Here is a 16,011-nt window from a genome sequence, read left to right as displayed (position 1 = left end):
AAGGGAAGGGAGTGGCATTCATTTGCTCAATCAATCATTCAGACCCTGATGAGAAGTGGTGGCACTGAGGTCCCAGCCCTCACAAAGTCAACACACCCCAACAGTCCAGCGTCAGTCTATGTTGGGCGCAGTGTGGTAGACTAGGGATTATCTTGACTAGAAAATGAGCAAGGCACTAATTCACCAGGGCCTCAGTTTCCCAATCTGTAAAATGGGAGGAGAAATCACCTCTTAGAAGCTGTAACATTCTATGGTCCTGCTTTTGTCATTGGGGACCGAGGCCTCCCTCAGCCCTAGAAGAGGTGATCTCAGCCTCAACTCAGGAGGTTTTCTTCTCCAAGGTTAAAACAGAAGGCTCAGTAGGGCTGGCCTCTCATGCTAGCACTGGACTGAGCTTTCAGAGGGGTCCAAGGAGCAAACACTCACTAAGCCGATAGACGGACGCTATATCAGTATGAGCAAGCTTGTGGAGGAAGCTGGCACACTCAGCTTTCCTGTCACTTCCCAGGACCCACAGAGAACATCTTTCCTCGTCACTGAAAAAGGCAGAGCTCTTGTTCCTGTGTTGAGACAAAAGACATGGATACAGATCAGTGCAAGGCTCCAGACACACCCATTCTCTCTCCAGCCCAGGACACAGTGAAGGACAGAGAAGCCATGGACCTGCTTGCCAAAGTGACAGCCAAACTCCTCATCTCTCTGTTGTATAATGTATTTATCTCTGCTGCCCGGGAAGAAGAGCTCTGAGCACCCCATCAAGAAGAAACAAGCTATTTGGCTGCTGAACAGATCAAAAAGGGGATGAAAACACCCCTCCTTGTTAAAACTCTATCTTTTGAGAAAAACAAAGTCTCTTCTCTTGATCTATACCCTTTCTTTGAGACCACCTGGTGCCCATTTCTAATAGAGAAATACGAATTCGCTACCCCAAGGTAAGGATTGAAAAGAGGCCATTAAAAGATGTTTCTTTGTCGGGTTATTTCAAGAAAACACTAGGACAGGTGACACAGTCTAGAGAAGCAATGGAGAGAGTTTGACTCTGGTCCGAAGAAGCTTTCACAACTGTTGACCTCTGATTCCATGGCACAAAACAAAAGCATTATGTGACATTCAGAGGGGAGATGGGAAGTGGGTAGAAGGAAGGTCAAGGGGTAGGAGAAATGACTACAAATAATAGAGATCTTTATACTCATTGTATTGAATAAACTCATTGTTAAAACTAATTTGCTTACTTGTCATTTGTCATTGAATCAAAAAATCCGAAAACTAGAAGTGCCTCAGAAAACGTTCAATCCAGAATGTCCACCTAAACAAGTTCTAAGATCTCGTTCAGGCCTAAATAAAGTTGGAGGGGTGGAGAATTAACCTCAGAAACCATTTTTTTAACAAAAATAACTTGGAAGCCCAAGAGGTAACAACAGCTAGTCCTTAGAAGGGTGAGGGGAGCCTATTACGAATCAGACACCCTTATCTCATTTAATCTACACAATTGCCTGATGAGGCTGGTACTATTCTTACTCCTTTTTGCAGAGGACAAAACGGAGGCACAGAAAAATAAAGTTGGTAGCTAGGAAGTGGTTAAAAAAAAAAAAAAGCCCAAAACAACAAACAAACAAACTTCTCTAGTTCAAGCAGAATTAAGGGAGTGGCAGGGATGGGAGTGCCATGTTCTGCCACCTACGTTTGTCCTCAGATCTCCAGACTCTCCCAGTACCGTGAGAGCAGCCATCCCCAGAAGAACATCTGGTTGAAATCTACAGCTAAGCTCATCTGAGATCGAAAGAAATCATTAGAGGATTTCAAATCATCATTATATAATTATATAAAATCATTATATGATTTTGAATTTCTGTAGAACATTTAAAATTTGCAAAGCATTCCTGAATTTGCTATTTCATTTAGTAGCGTGCTAAGAATGACACAACAAGCAAGCAGTCAAGCTGAGACAGAAACTGTGATCTTCAGCCTCTGTGGCCCCTTGCCTCACAGCTGATCTGCTCATGTCCTGAGTCCCAGGTATTTAGAAAGAGTCCAAGAAGCCTGACAAATTACATTAGGGTGTTCCGAATATAATGAGGTTAGAAGAATAAGACTTCTAGAAATATACAGGTTTTCCACAGGGGGCTATTCTCACCCACAAACACAGACAAATAGTAGATAAAATGTGACAAGGATAAATATTTTCATACGTTCTTTAACTTGAAAGAAAAGAAAAGGAAATGCCTGAAAGCCAGAAACTAAAGATGAAACCAAAGTCAAGTTTGTAAACACCAGCAGATGGCCCAGAGGCTCCCAGGAGTTCTCAGCTGGGACACTGGCCCTCAGAGCTGGGGCTCACCCTGTAATGCTACCCAGGGACAGGACATGGGACTTTGGGTCCAGGCAAAGCAGGGAAGCTGAACTGAGCTCCTTACATAGCTATGAGCTCGCTATTGCCTGACCGCGGCAAGAACTGCAGCTTCTATGAAGAGGAGATGGGAAAACTCACTGGCCAATGACACACTTACCGTTTGAGACCCCAGGAAAAAAATCAAACACCTGGACTTACACCATTAGAAAGTATGGGCTCTGGGGTGCCTGGGTGGCTCAGTGGGCTAAAGCCTCTGCCTTCAGCTCAGGTCATGACCCCAGGGTCCTGGGATCAAGCCCCGCATCAGACTCTCCACTCAGCGGGGAGCCTGCTTCCCTTCCTCTCTCTCTGCCTGCCTCTCTGCCTACTTGTGATCTCTGTTTGTCAAATAAATAAATAAAATCTTAAAAAAGAAGAAGAAGGAGGAGGAGGAGAAGGAGAAGAAGAAGAAGAAGAAGGTGTGGGCTCTGAATTATATTGGACAGTGTAAGTACAATCAAAGAACTTGACATTAAAAATCCAGCCCTGGATCACTGAGTTCCTAAATTTCCAGGGAAAGCAAATGCCAAAACTGCTCTACCGGGGTATTTTCTTCAGTCCGGTCTTCCTGCAAAGACCATCTTTTAAAAAGTTGAAAATTCAGGGTGCCTGGGTGGCTCAGTCGGTGAAGTGTCCAACTTGTGATTTCGGGTCAGGTCATGATCTCATCACGGATCATGGAATGGAGCCCTGCATCCGGCTCACGCCCAGGGGGAATCTGCTTGAGTTTCTCTCCCCTGTCCCTCCCCCCATGTGCATGCACACTTGAACGTGAGCGCTCTCTCTCTCTCTCAATAGATAAATAAATCTTTTTAAAAAATTAAAAGTAAAATGTTGAAAATTCGTTCACATAACCAAAACTACAAACACACAAAAAGGGAACTACTGACAGTGAAGGCCAGTGGGTGCACAAATAGGTAAATCAACATTATGAAAACTAGAAATAACAATTTAAAGATTAATTTATAATATGCGTGGTTAAAATTATGAAATGAAAGACTGGCTAGAAGCGACAGGGAAAATACAGAACCTGGTGAGCAGAAATAAGTATACATGGAAAATAGCAAAATACAAATTCTAGAAATGAAGATAAAGGCATGGACACTTAGAACTACATGAGTGAGGTCAGCAGCGCGTTTAGTCCAAGTAGAGGAAAGAATTAGTGAAACTAAAGACTGTTTGGAGGAAATCACCCAGAATGCACCTAGAGGGACAAAAAGATGAACAATACAAAAGAACTGATAAAGCAAGACTGAGGCTAGAATGGCAAGTCCAACATACCTCTGTTAGGAATTCCAGAAGAGAGACTAAAAAGAATGAGAGAGAGGCAAATATTCAAAGGGAGAATGACTGAGAATTTTCCAGAATTGAAGAAAGACATGAGTCTTCAGACTGAAGAAGTACACCACATCCTAAGCAAAATAAATGAAAATAATATCATTTCAACATGACTCCATTCCTTTAGATTTAACCTTTCTTTTCATGTTTTCTATTTCTCCTGGTCCTTTTTTCAGGATTCAGTGATCTACCACTTGACAGTTCAATTTACACGGTGAAAGAGTTAAACAGAAAGGATAAAGGCATAAATCAAAGAAATAAAAACAAAGCAGAAGAAAATAATAAAGATAAATAAGAAATTAGTGAGACAGAAAACAAAGGAACAATAGACGATCAACACAAGAAAAATTGTTTTTCTCTAAGGATTAATGAAAAGGACAAAACCCTGGCAAAACAGATTTGAAATTTTATACTAATGGTTATTTTCCCCTTCACTTAAAAGGTCATTCAACACTTAGCTGAATGATCATTCACAAGTATATTTTAAGTATATTTAAGACAAACAAGCACGGAAGACCAAGAGTAGAGGCAACTCACAGATCTCCACCGAAATAACTACTAAACGATACACAGGAGACACCTTACAATAAATATGTAACAGAATATATCACATCTAGATGTATCATAGTACAAAACATCAGTAAGAAACCCCCCACCCCCAAAAAGAGAGAGAGAGAGAGAGAAAAGCTGCCTACCTGCCAAGAAATGGCTATGAGACTAACAGCAAACTTCTCATCAGCAAAAATAGATGCCACAAGAAATGGAATCATTAAGAAGACAGAGATAAACAACAGGAAGAATTAAAGAGGGGATATAAGAAACATAGGATTTTTCAAACTTTTAATACTAATCTCCTGTGTTCTTTTTTCTGGTATTGAGTGCATTAATTTTTCAAATCTTCTTTAATTTACAAGTTTAAGTACATATATTTCCTTTAAATAACACTTTATTTAAAGGGACCATATCTACTACAATGTGAGTAAGTCTTAAATTTACTATAACTGAAAAAAAGGTGCCAGTTACAGGGAAAAAAAAGACATGTATATATATTTTTAAATACACAATACTCGTGTGTGTGTGTTGTTTTGGTTTGTTTTTTTGTTTGTTTGTTTTGGTTTTTTTACAAATGTCCATTTCTAAAATGTCTCAGAATGATGACTAGGAAGTTACTCATCAGCTTCAACCAGTCTTCCCTGGAGTAAGAAGCAGGGTCACAGGATGAAAATAGGAAGGAGTAACAGGGGGTCTTCAGTTATATCTAAAGACATTTTCCCCTCAACACACACACACACACACACACACACACACACACATCAAATACTTTTTAAAAGCCTAAAACCAAAGGAAAGGAAAGGTGTGGCCTACTGTCACCATCAGTAACTCTTAAATCTCTAAAGTCACTCTGGCCAAAACAAATACCCTGTCTAGTCAGACAGAATGCCTGCCCCCTTTTAGCAACTGGCTTTCCAGCTGCTGCTCCTGTGAAACCAGGTAGCTGGTGTTGAAATACGGGCTGTAAGTAAAAGGAAACCCACAACTTCGCTGCCACGGAAAAACAGGATCCCGTTCCCATGTGTCAGAGGCACAGACTAAATCTGACTCACAAAACAGCTTCTGAGAAATTTTACTCTATTTGGTTAAATAAATACAGATGGATGGATGGATGGATGGACGGACGGACGGACGGACAGATGGACGGATGAGGGAGTGAGGGAGTGAGTGAGTGAGTGCGTGAATGAATGGGTACACTTTAAGGAATAATATACTAACTAGCACAGGGAGGGAGCCGTGGGAAGAGGATGGAGACCAGCAAACGCTGGACCTTCTTCAGAAACCCTGTACCCAGTGAACACAGACTAAGAGCGACACCCAGTGGCCAGACCACCTGCATAGCACACAGGATGATTCCCAGGACTCCACACCCTGGCTGCTGCCAGCAACCAGGTTGTTCATAGGCTTTTTCTCTTACTGCTGTGTTTTGGGGAGGTGTGTGATCTAAGAGGACGGGGTGGGGGTGGCGATGAGCCAGCTTCCCTCTCCTCTCCTTCTTCCACCTCTCCCCATCTCCTGGCTCACCCTCCCCTTTCCTAGGAAATGTGTGGTCTCTGGTGACCGGGTGCCACAGGTGACCAGGTAGAGAAGCCAACAGAAGACACTGTCGAAATAAGAAGTTTTCATACCACAGCTACAGTACAGGGCACAATGTTCTTCATGGCGAGAGTAGATCCCCTCTTAAAATATGATAATCAAATTAATTTCGTGGTATAAATTATTGCAAGTTGGGACAAGGTAGGAGGTACAGAAGTCCGAATATAGTTTATGAAATCTGACGCTTATTAAAACTGCCTCTCAAAGAAGACCCCCCCCCAAGGCAGGAACGGCCATAGGAAGAGTTAGAACATATTGGTCGCATACACACACACTGTGCCAGACACCATTCTAAGTGCTTCACATGTGTTAGCTCATGTCAACTCTTGACAATCCTATGGGCAAATACTAATATCATAAGCATTTTACAGATGAGAACCCTGAGGTATAAAGAGACCAATTAACATGTCCGAAGTCGCCAAGCTGGTAAGCCCATGGAGACACACAATGTGCTTACGTGGCCATGAATGTCTTTCAGGCAGTCTGGCTCTGGAAGTCTGATTATTAAGCTGTTCTGCCCCCTGATGACGAGGTTCCCTCCAATGGCCACTGACCTCTCAATGACCAGTGACCTTCCAGGGGCCAGTCCCCAAGGCTTCCAGCAGGCAGCCCTGTTCTACCTCTTGCAGTCTGCAACAGTGTTAACTGCCCTCCCAACCCCCATCCTTTCACTCATGAGGCTCCTTTGTTCTTTTGTCTCCTTGGCTACATTCTTTCTTCCTCTGCTCTGTAAATTGTTCTTCCTCACCAAATCTCTGTGTTTATTCTTTCTCTCTCTTACCAGGACCTCAGCTGCAGAACTGGCCAAAAAGAAACCTAGATTTCACATCAGGATTCTGGAGTTCCAGACCCAAGGCCTTGGGTTCAGCCCTTTCCATCCTGGGGTCCTCCCTTGCCCCTGTGGTAAATGAGGGGGTACTTTGAGCAGAGGTTCCCACCTTGGCTGCCCATTAGCCCCACCTGGGGAGCTCCTATAACCCTGGCTGCCAGGCCCCACCCACAGCAATGAGATAGAACTTGTGGGGACAGAACACCAGCATCCATATTTGTGAACCTCTTGGAATCTCTAGATTCCTATGGATTGGCCCTTAGCCATGCCCTCTCCTTCCCGTTCCCCCGCCCCTTCCCAAGTGCCAGCCTTCATCTTCTCCTTGGTCTCCTACCTCCAGGTTCTCCCCTGCTCTTGCACGCCTTACTCAAAGCCAAGGTTCCCCTCAGTGGCTCCTCATTCTCTGCCAGGCCCTGAACAGGAATTCTCTGTCTGCCACGTCTCGTCTCAGCCCCACCGACCTTTGTCACACCAATGGCCTCCTGGTAACCTGCCTCTCAACCAACACCAGTCATTCGTCACACAGCCCCTCGCTTTCCCACCTGTAACCACTTTTCCCCATTTCCGTCTGTTGAAATGCATCCTACAAAGTTGAACTCAAATATTGTCTATTTCATGAAAGTTCTCCTGACACCCTTTTCCTGCTTATAATCACCCATTCACTCCATAATCCTCTAGGGGTTCAGTGAGCGCTCTTCCTTGCTTAAGGTCACTTGAGTTCCCACATTTCTGTGTAGGGAAAATGACCTGTCTCCTCCCTCTACAAAGGACAAGGCTTCGAGGGAGCTTCTGCCCTTGGCCCACTCTCTTCAGTGGCTCTTTTGTACAAGGGAAGACATTCTAATCTGGGTGTGCAAGGCCTTAGACAATTCTGGGGCCATATTTTCCCAGCGTCTCCATGCTAGCAGCCAAGTCTGTGTTCTGTCTGGTACTTACACGGCACAGGTTTCTTCTTAATTTCCTATCCTCATGCAGGAAGCCCACCCCAGAGACACCGTCAATATTCCTGAGCTCTGCTCCTCCATGAGGGGTGGGCGGCCCAAGCTGGCCATCTGCTCCTCACTGGTCCCATGGATGGGTCTGCTCCTCAGAACTAGCCCTTCCAGACCCCAGGCAGAAAAGAGGAAAGGATGCTCTCTATCATCCTGGCCCACACTGTCGCCATACATTAAGCTTTCCTCAGACCTCCATGGGAGGGTGTCTCCTCTCACTAAGCTGTAATCTATAGGCCGCTGAGTGTGCCCTTCCCTTAATGGAGCCCCTTGATTGGCTGTGGTGAGAGGCAGAATACAAGTACTGATACCACGCCTGCAGGGATAACAGCAGGCCCTGTGGCTTGGGATTGTGCCTCTCTCCTCACATACAAGAAGGCCTCAGGGACCATCTGCTGGTTAGAACTGAACTGACTCATTCCCGGATCACTCATCCTCTCCTTCCCAGCACCCCTTGCGGCAGCCTTGGCGGTCAGGACGTGCTCCTCTGACTCCCATCTTGCTGGGAAACCCTGAAGCACATCTGCAGCCCCGCTCAGCATGGGGCGGGGCCCCTGGGGAAGGCGCCCCACCCCAGGGCATCCCAGAGGACCCCTCCGCCATACTCACATCGGGGAATACGACTCAGGATCTATGTTCCTGGTGGGAACAAAGCCCACTTCTCCTGAGCGTGTCGACTTCCCAATGAACCACTGAAGCCCGGGTATGACAAAGCCGATGATCTCGATGCTTTCTCCCCGGCGAAAATTCAGCTCATCCTTTTCTTCCCTCTCGTATTCCTTCCAGGCCTTACATTTTCCTCTGCCTGTGGAGAAATAACATCGTCAACCAAATAAGGCAGAAACTGCTCCTGGTGTAATAGGAAATGGAGTCCCAGAATTCAGAATTTTGAGGATCAGTATCATCACCCCTCCCACAAAAAAGAAGAAATCGGTATAGGGTAACTGGCTTTTAATTTTGCCAAACTGGGACATTCAAAGAAAGGAACCACCATCCACGTTCACCAACACTTTACAAAAGAAAAGATGTGTTAACCAATGGAGGAAAGCTCACCTCAGAATACCTAAAACTGAATAAAGTTCACTCCTGGAGACCTGGAAAGCTTACTATATTGCCTTACTGTGTCTGATTTGCCATTATTATGTAAATACTTCATCATGGTTAGCACAAATCCACAGACCAGAGGGAGAAACAGTGTGAGATCTCTCCATTTCCTTCCAGTCCTTTGGCAACTATGACCCTCAGTCTCCCCAACTGTAAAACGGGAACAGTAAGAATACTCGTCTCATCGATATTAGGAAAAGTCAAAGTGATTAAGTGCACCATGCCTGGTACCTAACCAACCTTCAGTAAATGTTAGCCTCCTATTACTGGTAAACGGAAAACTTCTCAGGTCCCAGAAGGATTTGGAAGACTCACCCTCTGACTATGGTCATGACTCAACTTGGTGAGCTGTCCAGCTAAGATCTAGTAATGACATATTTACAAGCTCTATGCTGTCCAGCCTACAAAGTACTTATAAGCCCATTTTTTAAAATCTTTCCAGGGTCCTAAAGAGGAGGTAGAGCTGTCATCACACTCTCCTTCTTATAGGTTAAAAAAGTGGAAGAACAGAGAAGATCTGTGATTTGTCCAAGGAGCTGGGTTAACCAACTGCCGGTTAACCCTTCTTTGCACTAATGTTGCTTTCCTGGAGATAATGGCTCTTATGTGTCTTGGTTTCCATGTTTCCTTTAACTTCTCTGCTGTAGCTACTGGCTTTGTTTCCCCCCTGACATTTTTGACCAAGCTTCTATGGGTCGTGTCCTCAAGAGCAGAAACTTCTACACTTTGTGGGCAAATAGCATTGAACCCTTGCAGTGTGAGAAAACTGTACTGAGTGATTTTCAGATGTCACTCTATCGATTTTTCATAGCATTCAAAGCCAGTTTTATGGTAATGTTTTCTCATGAGAAACTTGTAGCATAGTGAGAGCTCACGTGGCCGAGGTCACACTGGTTTTCAGGTGTGGAGCCAGAATTCGAACCGAAAACAAATTTCACAGCCCTGTATTCATAATTCCAAGGAATGCTATCTTACAGCAGATAGCCAAAAATCTTGTTTACGGTGAGTTAACTGATTAGCCCTATCTGGGTTCCATTAATCCCTCCATTTCTTTTTTTTTTTTTTTTTTAAGATTTATTTATTTATTTTAGAGAGACAGACAGACAGAGAGTGCATGAGCAGGGGGAGGGCCTGAGGGAGAGGGAGAGAAGGAATCTGAAGCAACTCCTGGCTGAACATGGAGCCCAACACAGGCCTCGATCTTGGGACTCTGAGATCATGACCTGAGCCGAAATCCATAAGTCAGACACCCAACAGACTGAGCCACCCAAGTGCCCCTCCCTCTATTTCTTTTTTTAAAAAGTATTATTTGGGCTCACAGCTTACAAAATCGCACTTGAGCTAGGCTGGTTGGTGGTGGGAGGGGCTCTAAGGATGAAGATGAAAGGAATATATGTTCCAGATACTAGAGAACATTGAAGTTCATCTCCGTAGATACGTATGTCCTTACAGAAGCACATGCATATGTATGTATGTGCCTCTGTACACATAAACATATACATTGCCATGGAGATTACCCAAAATACATGCATGTTTATATAATGCATACCTTTATATATCTCTTTCACTTATTTATTCAACAAATATTAACTGAGTCTATCCATCACGGGCCAGGCATTCGTACTCTTCCAAAATTCAAGACCAATTTCACAAAATTTTAAGGAAATTGAAAACATTTTGACCCGAGATCGAAAATAGGCAGCCTGCAGCCACGTTTGGCTCACACTGGGCTTTTTATTCACCTGACCCATCATTAAATCCCCACGGTCCCCACCACTCGCTAACATCTCCCACCCAGGCTCTCACGCATGTGTGTGTTCTGTCTGCCACGCATGTCTGTCTGTCTGTGAACCTTTGTACCAGCAGCCCTGGATTGAGACCTCTCATGTCACAGGCAAGGAAACCTGTTTTAGAAGCAGCAACTGGCTTCTCCACATCCAGCCAGCAGCACAAGCTAGGCAGGAATTCACACCAAATGACTCCAAACTTGCAGATAAAATTAGGATGCCAGGCGGTATTATCTTCCTGAAGATACTGTCTTCAACTCAGTCATACCGATCTGATAGGAGCCTGTCCAATCCCTCTTCCTGGAAAGGCCACAGCTTCCCGGATAATTTTTTAGGAACCATCTGCCAATGGAAACACGGGGTTTGCAAAGACGGATTTCAAAAAATGATACCAGCGAGCAGAATAGTTCATTAGCATAACAACAATGGCCATGATCATAAGTATCATGGTTAGTACTCCTATTAAAACTATGACAAACATTTATTGAGAACTTCCTTTGTATCAGGTGCTGTGAAAAGGAGAGTCCAGCAGGCCTACGATGTTTTCTGGCTCTAAATTAGTTTGCCAGTTAAATGACTAACAGAGGATCTCTTTCCATTCTCACTGTCAGATTCTCTGCCATGGCCAAGCACAGGGTCCACAGCCTGGGATCATGTGTATGGCCCCTCTGGAAGTTTGAGGTTACAAAGCCTTCAGGTCCAGATTCTCAAACTTAAGTGTGGAATACATCCCCTTAGATTCAAGGGGAGCTTATAGAAAAGGCAAATTCCTGAATCTGATCCCAAAAGAGCCTGATGATGGCCAGGCAGGCTGAACTTGTAGTCAATCCCCAAGTGATTCTGATACAAATGGTCCCCAGTCCCCATACTGAGAAACAATGCATTTGAAGACCAGGCAGTAGGTACAATGTCCATCTGAAATTTTGAGTTGTCTCATATTTCACCAAATTGTACAAATTTTGACTGTTAAAAAAATAAAGGAATGACAAAAGGAAAAAAAAAAAACCCACCCAGATTTTGTTCCCTCCGTAGGACCGTAGATGCCCGTGTCTACAAACCTATCTCCCATGCACTGTGCAGATCTCAGTCTGCTCTGGGACCCACTCCCAAGATGTAGTTGGTTACTCACTGGTGGAAAGGCAGGGGCAGAGGTTCCAGAGCTGACAGGGGCACCAGACCACGCTGACCAGTCACCAAAGATACGCCCTCCCACTCGGATTCGCTGTCAGTGATCTTCACGGAGATTAACTCCTTCTTGCACAGCGTCAAATACTCTCCTTCCTTCTCAGCTGGCGGAGCCACGGAGCACATGGCTCTGCAGAAGAAGTGGCCTGTACATAATGAGAAAAGCCCCTCCAAGGAGTAGCACTAGGTAAAAAGGGATTATCACACAACGTAACATTTCTAACCAGAAGCCTGGCTACTTTTCTTCCTAGGAGTAAAGGACATGGCCAAGGGAGAAGCACCACAGGAAATCTTTGTGATCCCAGAAAAACTGGACCAGGGGTGCGGGGGGACAAAAAAGCCACTGGAAGGGAATTCTCTTAAATTAGACTCCATAAGCTCAGAGTGGTTTGTGAGAGTAAGGCTGAATTGGAACTTTACCTTGAACCAAAAAAATAAACGTGGGGGGAGAAACAAAAATTAACAGAAACTTAGTTACAACTATAACCTTCTGCTTAGTCTTAGAGACAAAAAAAAAAAAAAAAAAAAAAAAAAAGAATAAATTTGGTTGATGTTTCTCTAACCAGATTTTATAGTAGCACAGTATGACATTCTTTCCTTCGATTGTGATCTGTTCAACATGATCACAAACAGAATCAAGGATGCAAATCTAGATTGCACTGCAAATCTAGAATCTAGAATGCAAAACATTCTAAGCAAATCTGACTCTTTCATTGTGCCTGCGATGTCATGGGTCCTTAGCTGGTTGGTTGTAGCCCCAGTCGGATCCTTCCTTGTAAAGAGATTGGCCTATGCTCCAAGAAGTTCTCCAACACTGTTTTCCTCCATCTCAGGAAATCTTGCAGGTTTTGCAAGATTTGCAATTTTATTTCACAATCATATTCTATTATAAAAAGAGATTCTTACTCGTGGATGCACGTTAGAATTATCTGGGCAACTTTTAGAAAATACGAGAGCCTAGGTCCCCATCTCTGGAGATCTAATTGGCCCGGGTGGAAACTTGGCATGGAGCATCTTCTCCAAACTCCACAAGGGGGTCTCACATCAGACAATCAGAGAGCCTCACCCACACCTGTTCATGTAATATCAGTGTCCAACAGACAGAGATGTTTGGGGTAATATTGTAACAGGTGGGTCCATTTATGAATATTCTCACCTTGGAAACATTTTTTTGCCTCCTTTTGTATCCTAATTATTTCAGGGGCTCTGATAATAAATACCCAGATAAAACCCCACCCCACCCGCCCCCCATGCTCACCTTCCTGTATCAGGAGGCCCAGGTATATTGTTTCCAGATGTTTCTCATCCACTGACACTTGGATCTCTGTATCTTCCACCAATCTGCAGCTGAGCCAGTACTTATGGTCAAAGAGGAGATGTTCCAGACATGCAGACACATAGCCTAAGAGGTCAAGTCAACATGATTCCTGAACAGTATGATTTCTGCCACAAGCTGAGCACAGAAAAGGGTGAGGAAGCTCCTTTCTGAAGGTCCCTCCCAGACCGTTGTCCCCAACCTGATCCCATTTAACTGAAATTAGAAGAGCATAGAGAGGTAGCTAGAAAATTTCTAGAGTAAATTGATTCTTCTCAGCATCTGTTGGGAAACACAAGTCATTTTTAAATGACATTTACTCCTTTCAACACATTATGGGTCTCCATAATGGATAATAAGATGACCAAACCTAATTACCTTCTTCTAATACATCCATAGAGGAATTTCGAGATTCTAGTTTGAGCTCTGGGGGGTCCTGGTTCCCTCTCCTTAACGTTTTCCTGACTGAGGTTCAAATTCCTGTACCTTTCCTCCTACACTGTTGGTGGGAATGCAAGCTCGTGCAGCCACTCTGGAAAACAGGATGGAGGTTCCTCAAACAGTTGAAAATAGAGCTACCCTATGACCCAGGAATTGCACTACTGGGTATTTATCCTGAAGATACAAATGTAGTAGTGATCCAAAGGGACACATATACCCCAATGTTTATAGCAGCAATGTCCACAATAGCCAAACTATGGAAAGAGCCCAAATGTCCATCAGCAGATGAAAGGATAAAGAAGATTTGGTGTGTATATATATACAATGGAATACCATGCAGCCATCAAAAGAAATGAAATTTTGCCTTTTGCAACCATGTGGATGGAACTAGACTGTATTATTCTAAGTTAAATAAGTGAGTCAGAGAAAGGCAATTATCATATGATCTCACTGATATGAGGAATTTGAGAAACAAGACAGAGGATCATAGGGGAAGGAAGGGAAAAATGAAACAAGATGAAACCAGAAAGGGAGACAAACCATAAGAGATTCTTAATCTCAGGAAACAAATCGAGGATTGCTGGAGGGGAAGAAGGTGGGAGAGATGGGGTGCTTGGATGATGGACATTGGGGAGGGTATGTGCTTTGGTAAGTGCTGTGAATTGTTTAAGACTGATGAGTCACAGATCTGTATCCCTGAAACAAATAATACATTATATGTTGATTAAAAAAAAAAATTCCTGAACCCCTAACGATGCAGTGGCTAGAGGGTTGTCCATGACCCACAAAGGAGTCAGGATTGGCTTTATCATCCCTTCTGTGATTCTTTCCATCATTAATGCCCAGCGTGTGCTCCCTTGTTAAAACCAAACTAGATACTAAGCAAATTGCAATTACGGATAGTATTTTAAGCATTCTTACGAATGCGAGTTATTTGTGTTAACATTTTGCTTCCTTTGAGACATCCTCTTTCTTAAGATGCAAAAACCTGTTTCTTTCCATTCTGACTGTTGTGATTAGGCCTTGTGTGTTTTCTATCATTGTACACACAAATCTCCTGGGGATCTTATTAAAATACAGATGCTGGTTCAGTAGGTCTGAGGTGGGGCCTGGGATTCTACTTTTCTAACAAACTCCATGCAATGCCAAAAGTGCTGGTCCATGGAGCACACTTTGAATTAAAGACAGGTCTCTAAATGATCACGGGAGACACACAGTGTGGTGGGCAGGAAATCAATATGACTATGAGAGAAGTTCTACCTTCTAGCCAAGAGCCATCTTGACCCTCCACCCCATGTCGTCATTTTCTAGAAAATCCTGCAATCTGAGTCCCCTTTAGCAGATAACTCACCCATCCCTTTCTTTAACTCTTGTCCAAAAACATAGGCTAAAGTATCCACAACTTTACTATTTTGAGCAGCTACTTTGATCTGACTCAAGACTGGTTCCTTTTTTTTTTTTTTTTTTTAACCATCAATCTGCCTTTCAGTTCATCCATCAAATTTAGTGATCACCAAGAACAGTTTACCAATGGATTGACTGTTGAAGAAAGTAGTCTGTCCCTGAAAACAAAGTAATTTGAGAGTAATTTGAGAGTAGCTAGCATTACTCTCAAATGCTAGCAAATCTAACAGAATCTAGATTTGCTAGTATTTGAGAGTAATAGTTAATATTTGCTTTAGATTTAGTTCCAGGCAGTTTGTGATATTTCAGAATTTAACCATCTGTGTCAGGGCTTTACCCTTTACCTCTTTTAATTATCAGATCCAGACCTAATGTCAATCCCTAATGTCAATCCCTCCTGATGGGTGGAACCAAGATGTAGGTTCTCTTCCACCTGCCTGCTCCGTGTCATACCTAAGTTCAAGTAGGTGGAAAACTTCCAGATTTCCTCCATGGTCTTGAAGGTGATGAGGAATTGAGCCCTCTGGGACTGGATGCCCACCAGCCTGGCTGAGAGGTCCTGGGTAAAGAGAAGAGTGAATCAGCCTGGGATGACCGTCTCCTGTTAACAAACTCAGACAAGTGCAAAATGCTTCATATAAATTTCTTGATTGTAGCGCTGGAGTTTTCTTACACCACACACACACACACACACACACACACAAAATAGAAAAAGAAAAAAATGGAAATAACCTAAAAGTCCATCAATAGGAGACTGGATAAAATGAATTCTGATTCACCCATACAATAGAATATTATGATACTATGCAGCCGTAAAAGAGAGTGAGGAAATTCTTTGTGCTCTGAAGCAGCCTCCAAAAATACCCAGCTACAAGGAACCAGGATTCAGAACTATGTGCAAAGAATTCTACCTTTCATGTTCAAAAAAAAAAAAAAAAAAAGGAGGATGGGAGAAGGTGAAGAAGAAATAAGAGAAGGCACATTGGAAGCAAGTTTGACCGTGAATCTATGTCTAATGATTATTTTTATAAAGTTGACAAACGGAAAAAGAGAATTACACAAAAAAACAAAAATCATCC

The 16,011-nt window shown here is 43.4% G+C and overlaps 1 protein-coding gene across 4 annotated transcripts in view; it reads right to left on the bottom strand.

Moving 5' to 3' along the window:
* SH3TC2 (SH3 domain and tetratricopeptide repeats 2) overlaps positions 1-16,011 on the bottom strand; it is a 52,886-nt gene that overhangs the window by 20,149 nt on the left and 16,726 nt on the right. For all 4 annotated transcript variants that reach the window (XR_014309937.1, XM_082724309.1, XM_082724310.1 and 1 more), the window contains exons 4-9: positions 15,386-15,491; positions 13,031-13,174; positions 11,717-11,918; positions 10,856-10,929; positions 8,306-8,501; positions 427-560 (exon numbers count right to left, since the gene is read on the bottom strand). Coding sequence is in view for 3 of the 4 variants with exons in the window: in XM_082724309.1 (XP_082580435.1) it covers positions 427-560; positions 8,306-8,501; positions 10,856-10,929; positions 11,717-11,918; positions 13,031-13,174; positions 15,386-15,491 (856 nt within the window). In the remaining variant the exon portion in view is untranslated. The remainder of the gene's footprint in view (positions 1-426; positions 561-8,305; positions 8,502-10,855; positions 10,930-11,716; positions 11,919-13,030; positions 13,175-15,385; positions 15,492-16,011) is intronic.

This window comes from Mustela nivalis (assembly GCF_964662115.1).
Source record: "Mustela nivalis genome assembly, chromosome: 3".
Lineage (NCBI taxonomy): Eukaryota > Metazoa > Chordata > Mammalia > Carnivora > Mustelidae > Mustela > Mustela nivalis.
Note: the sequence above shows the minus strand (reverse complement) of the source record. Positions and strands in the feature narration are given on the sequence as shown.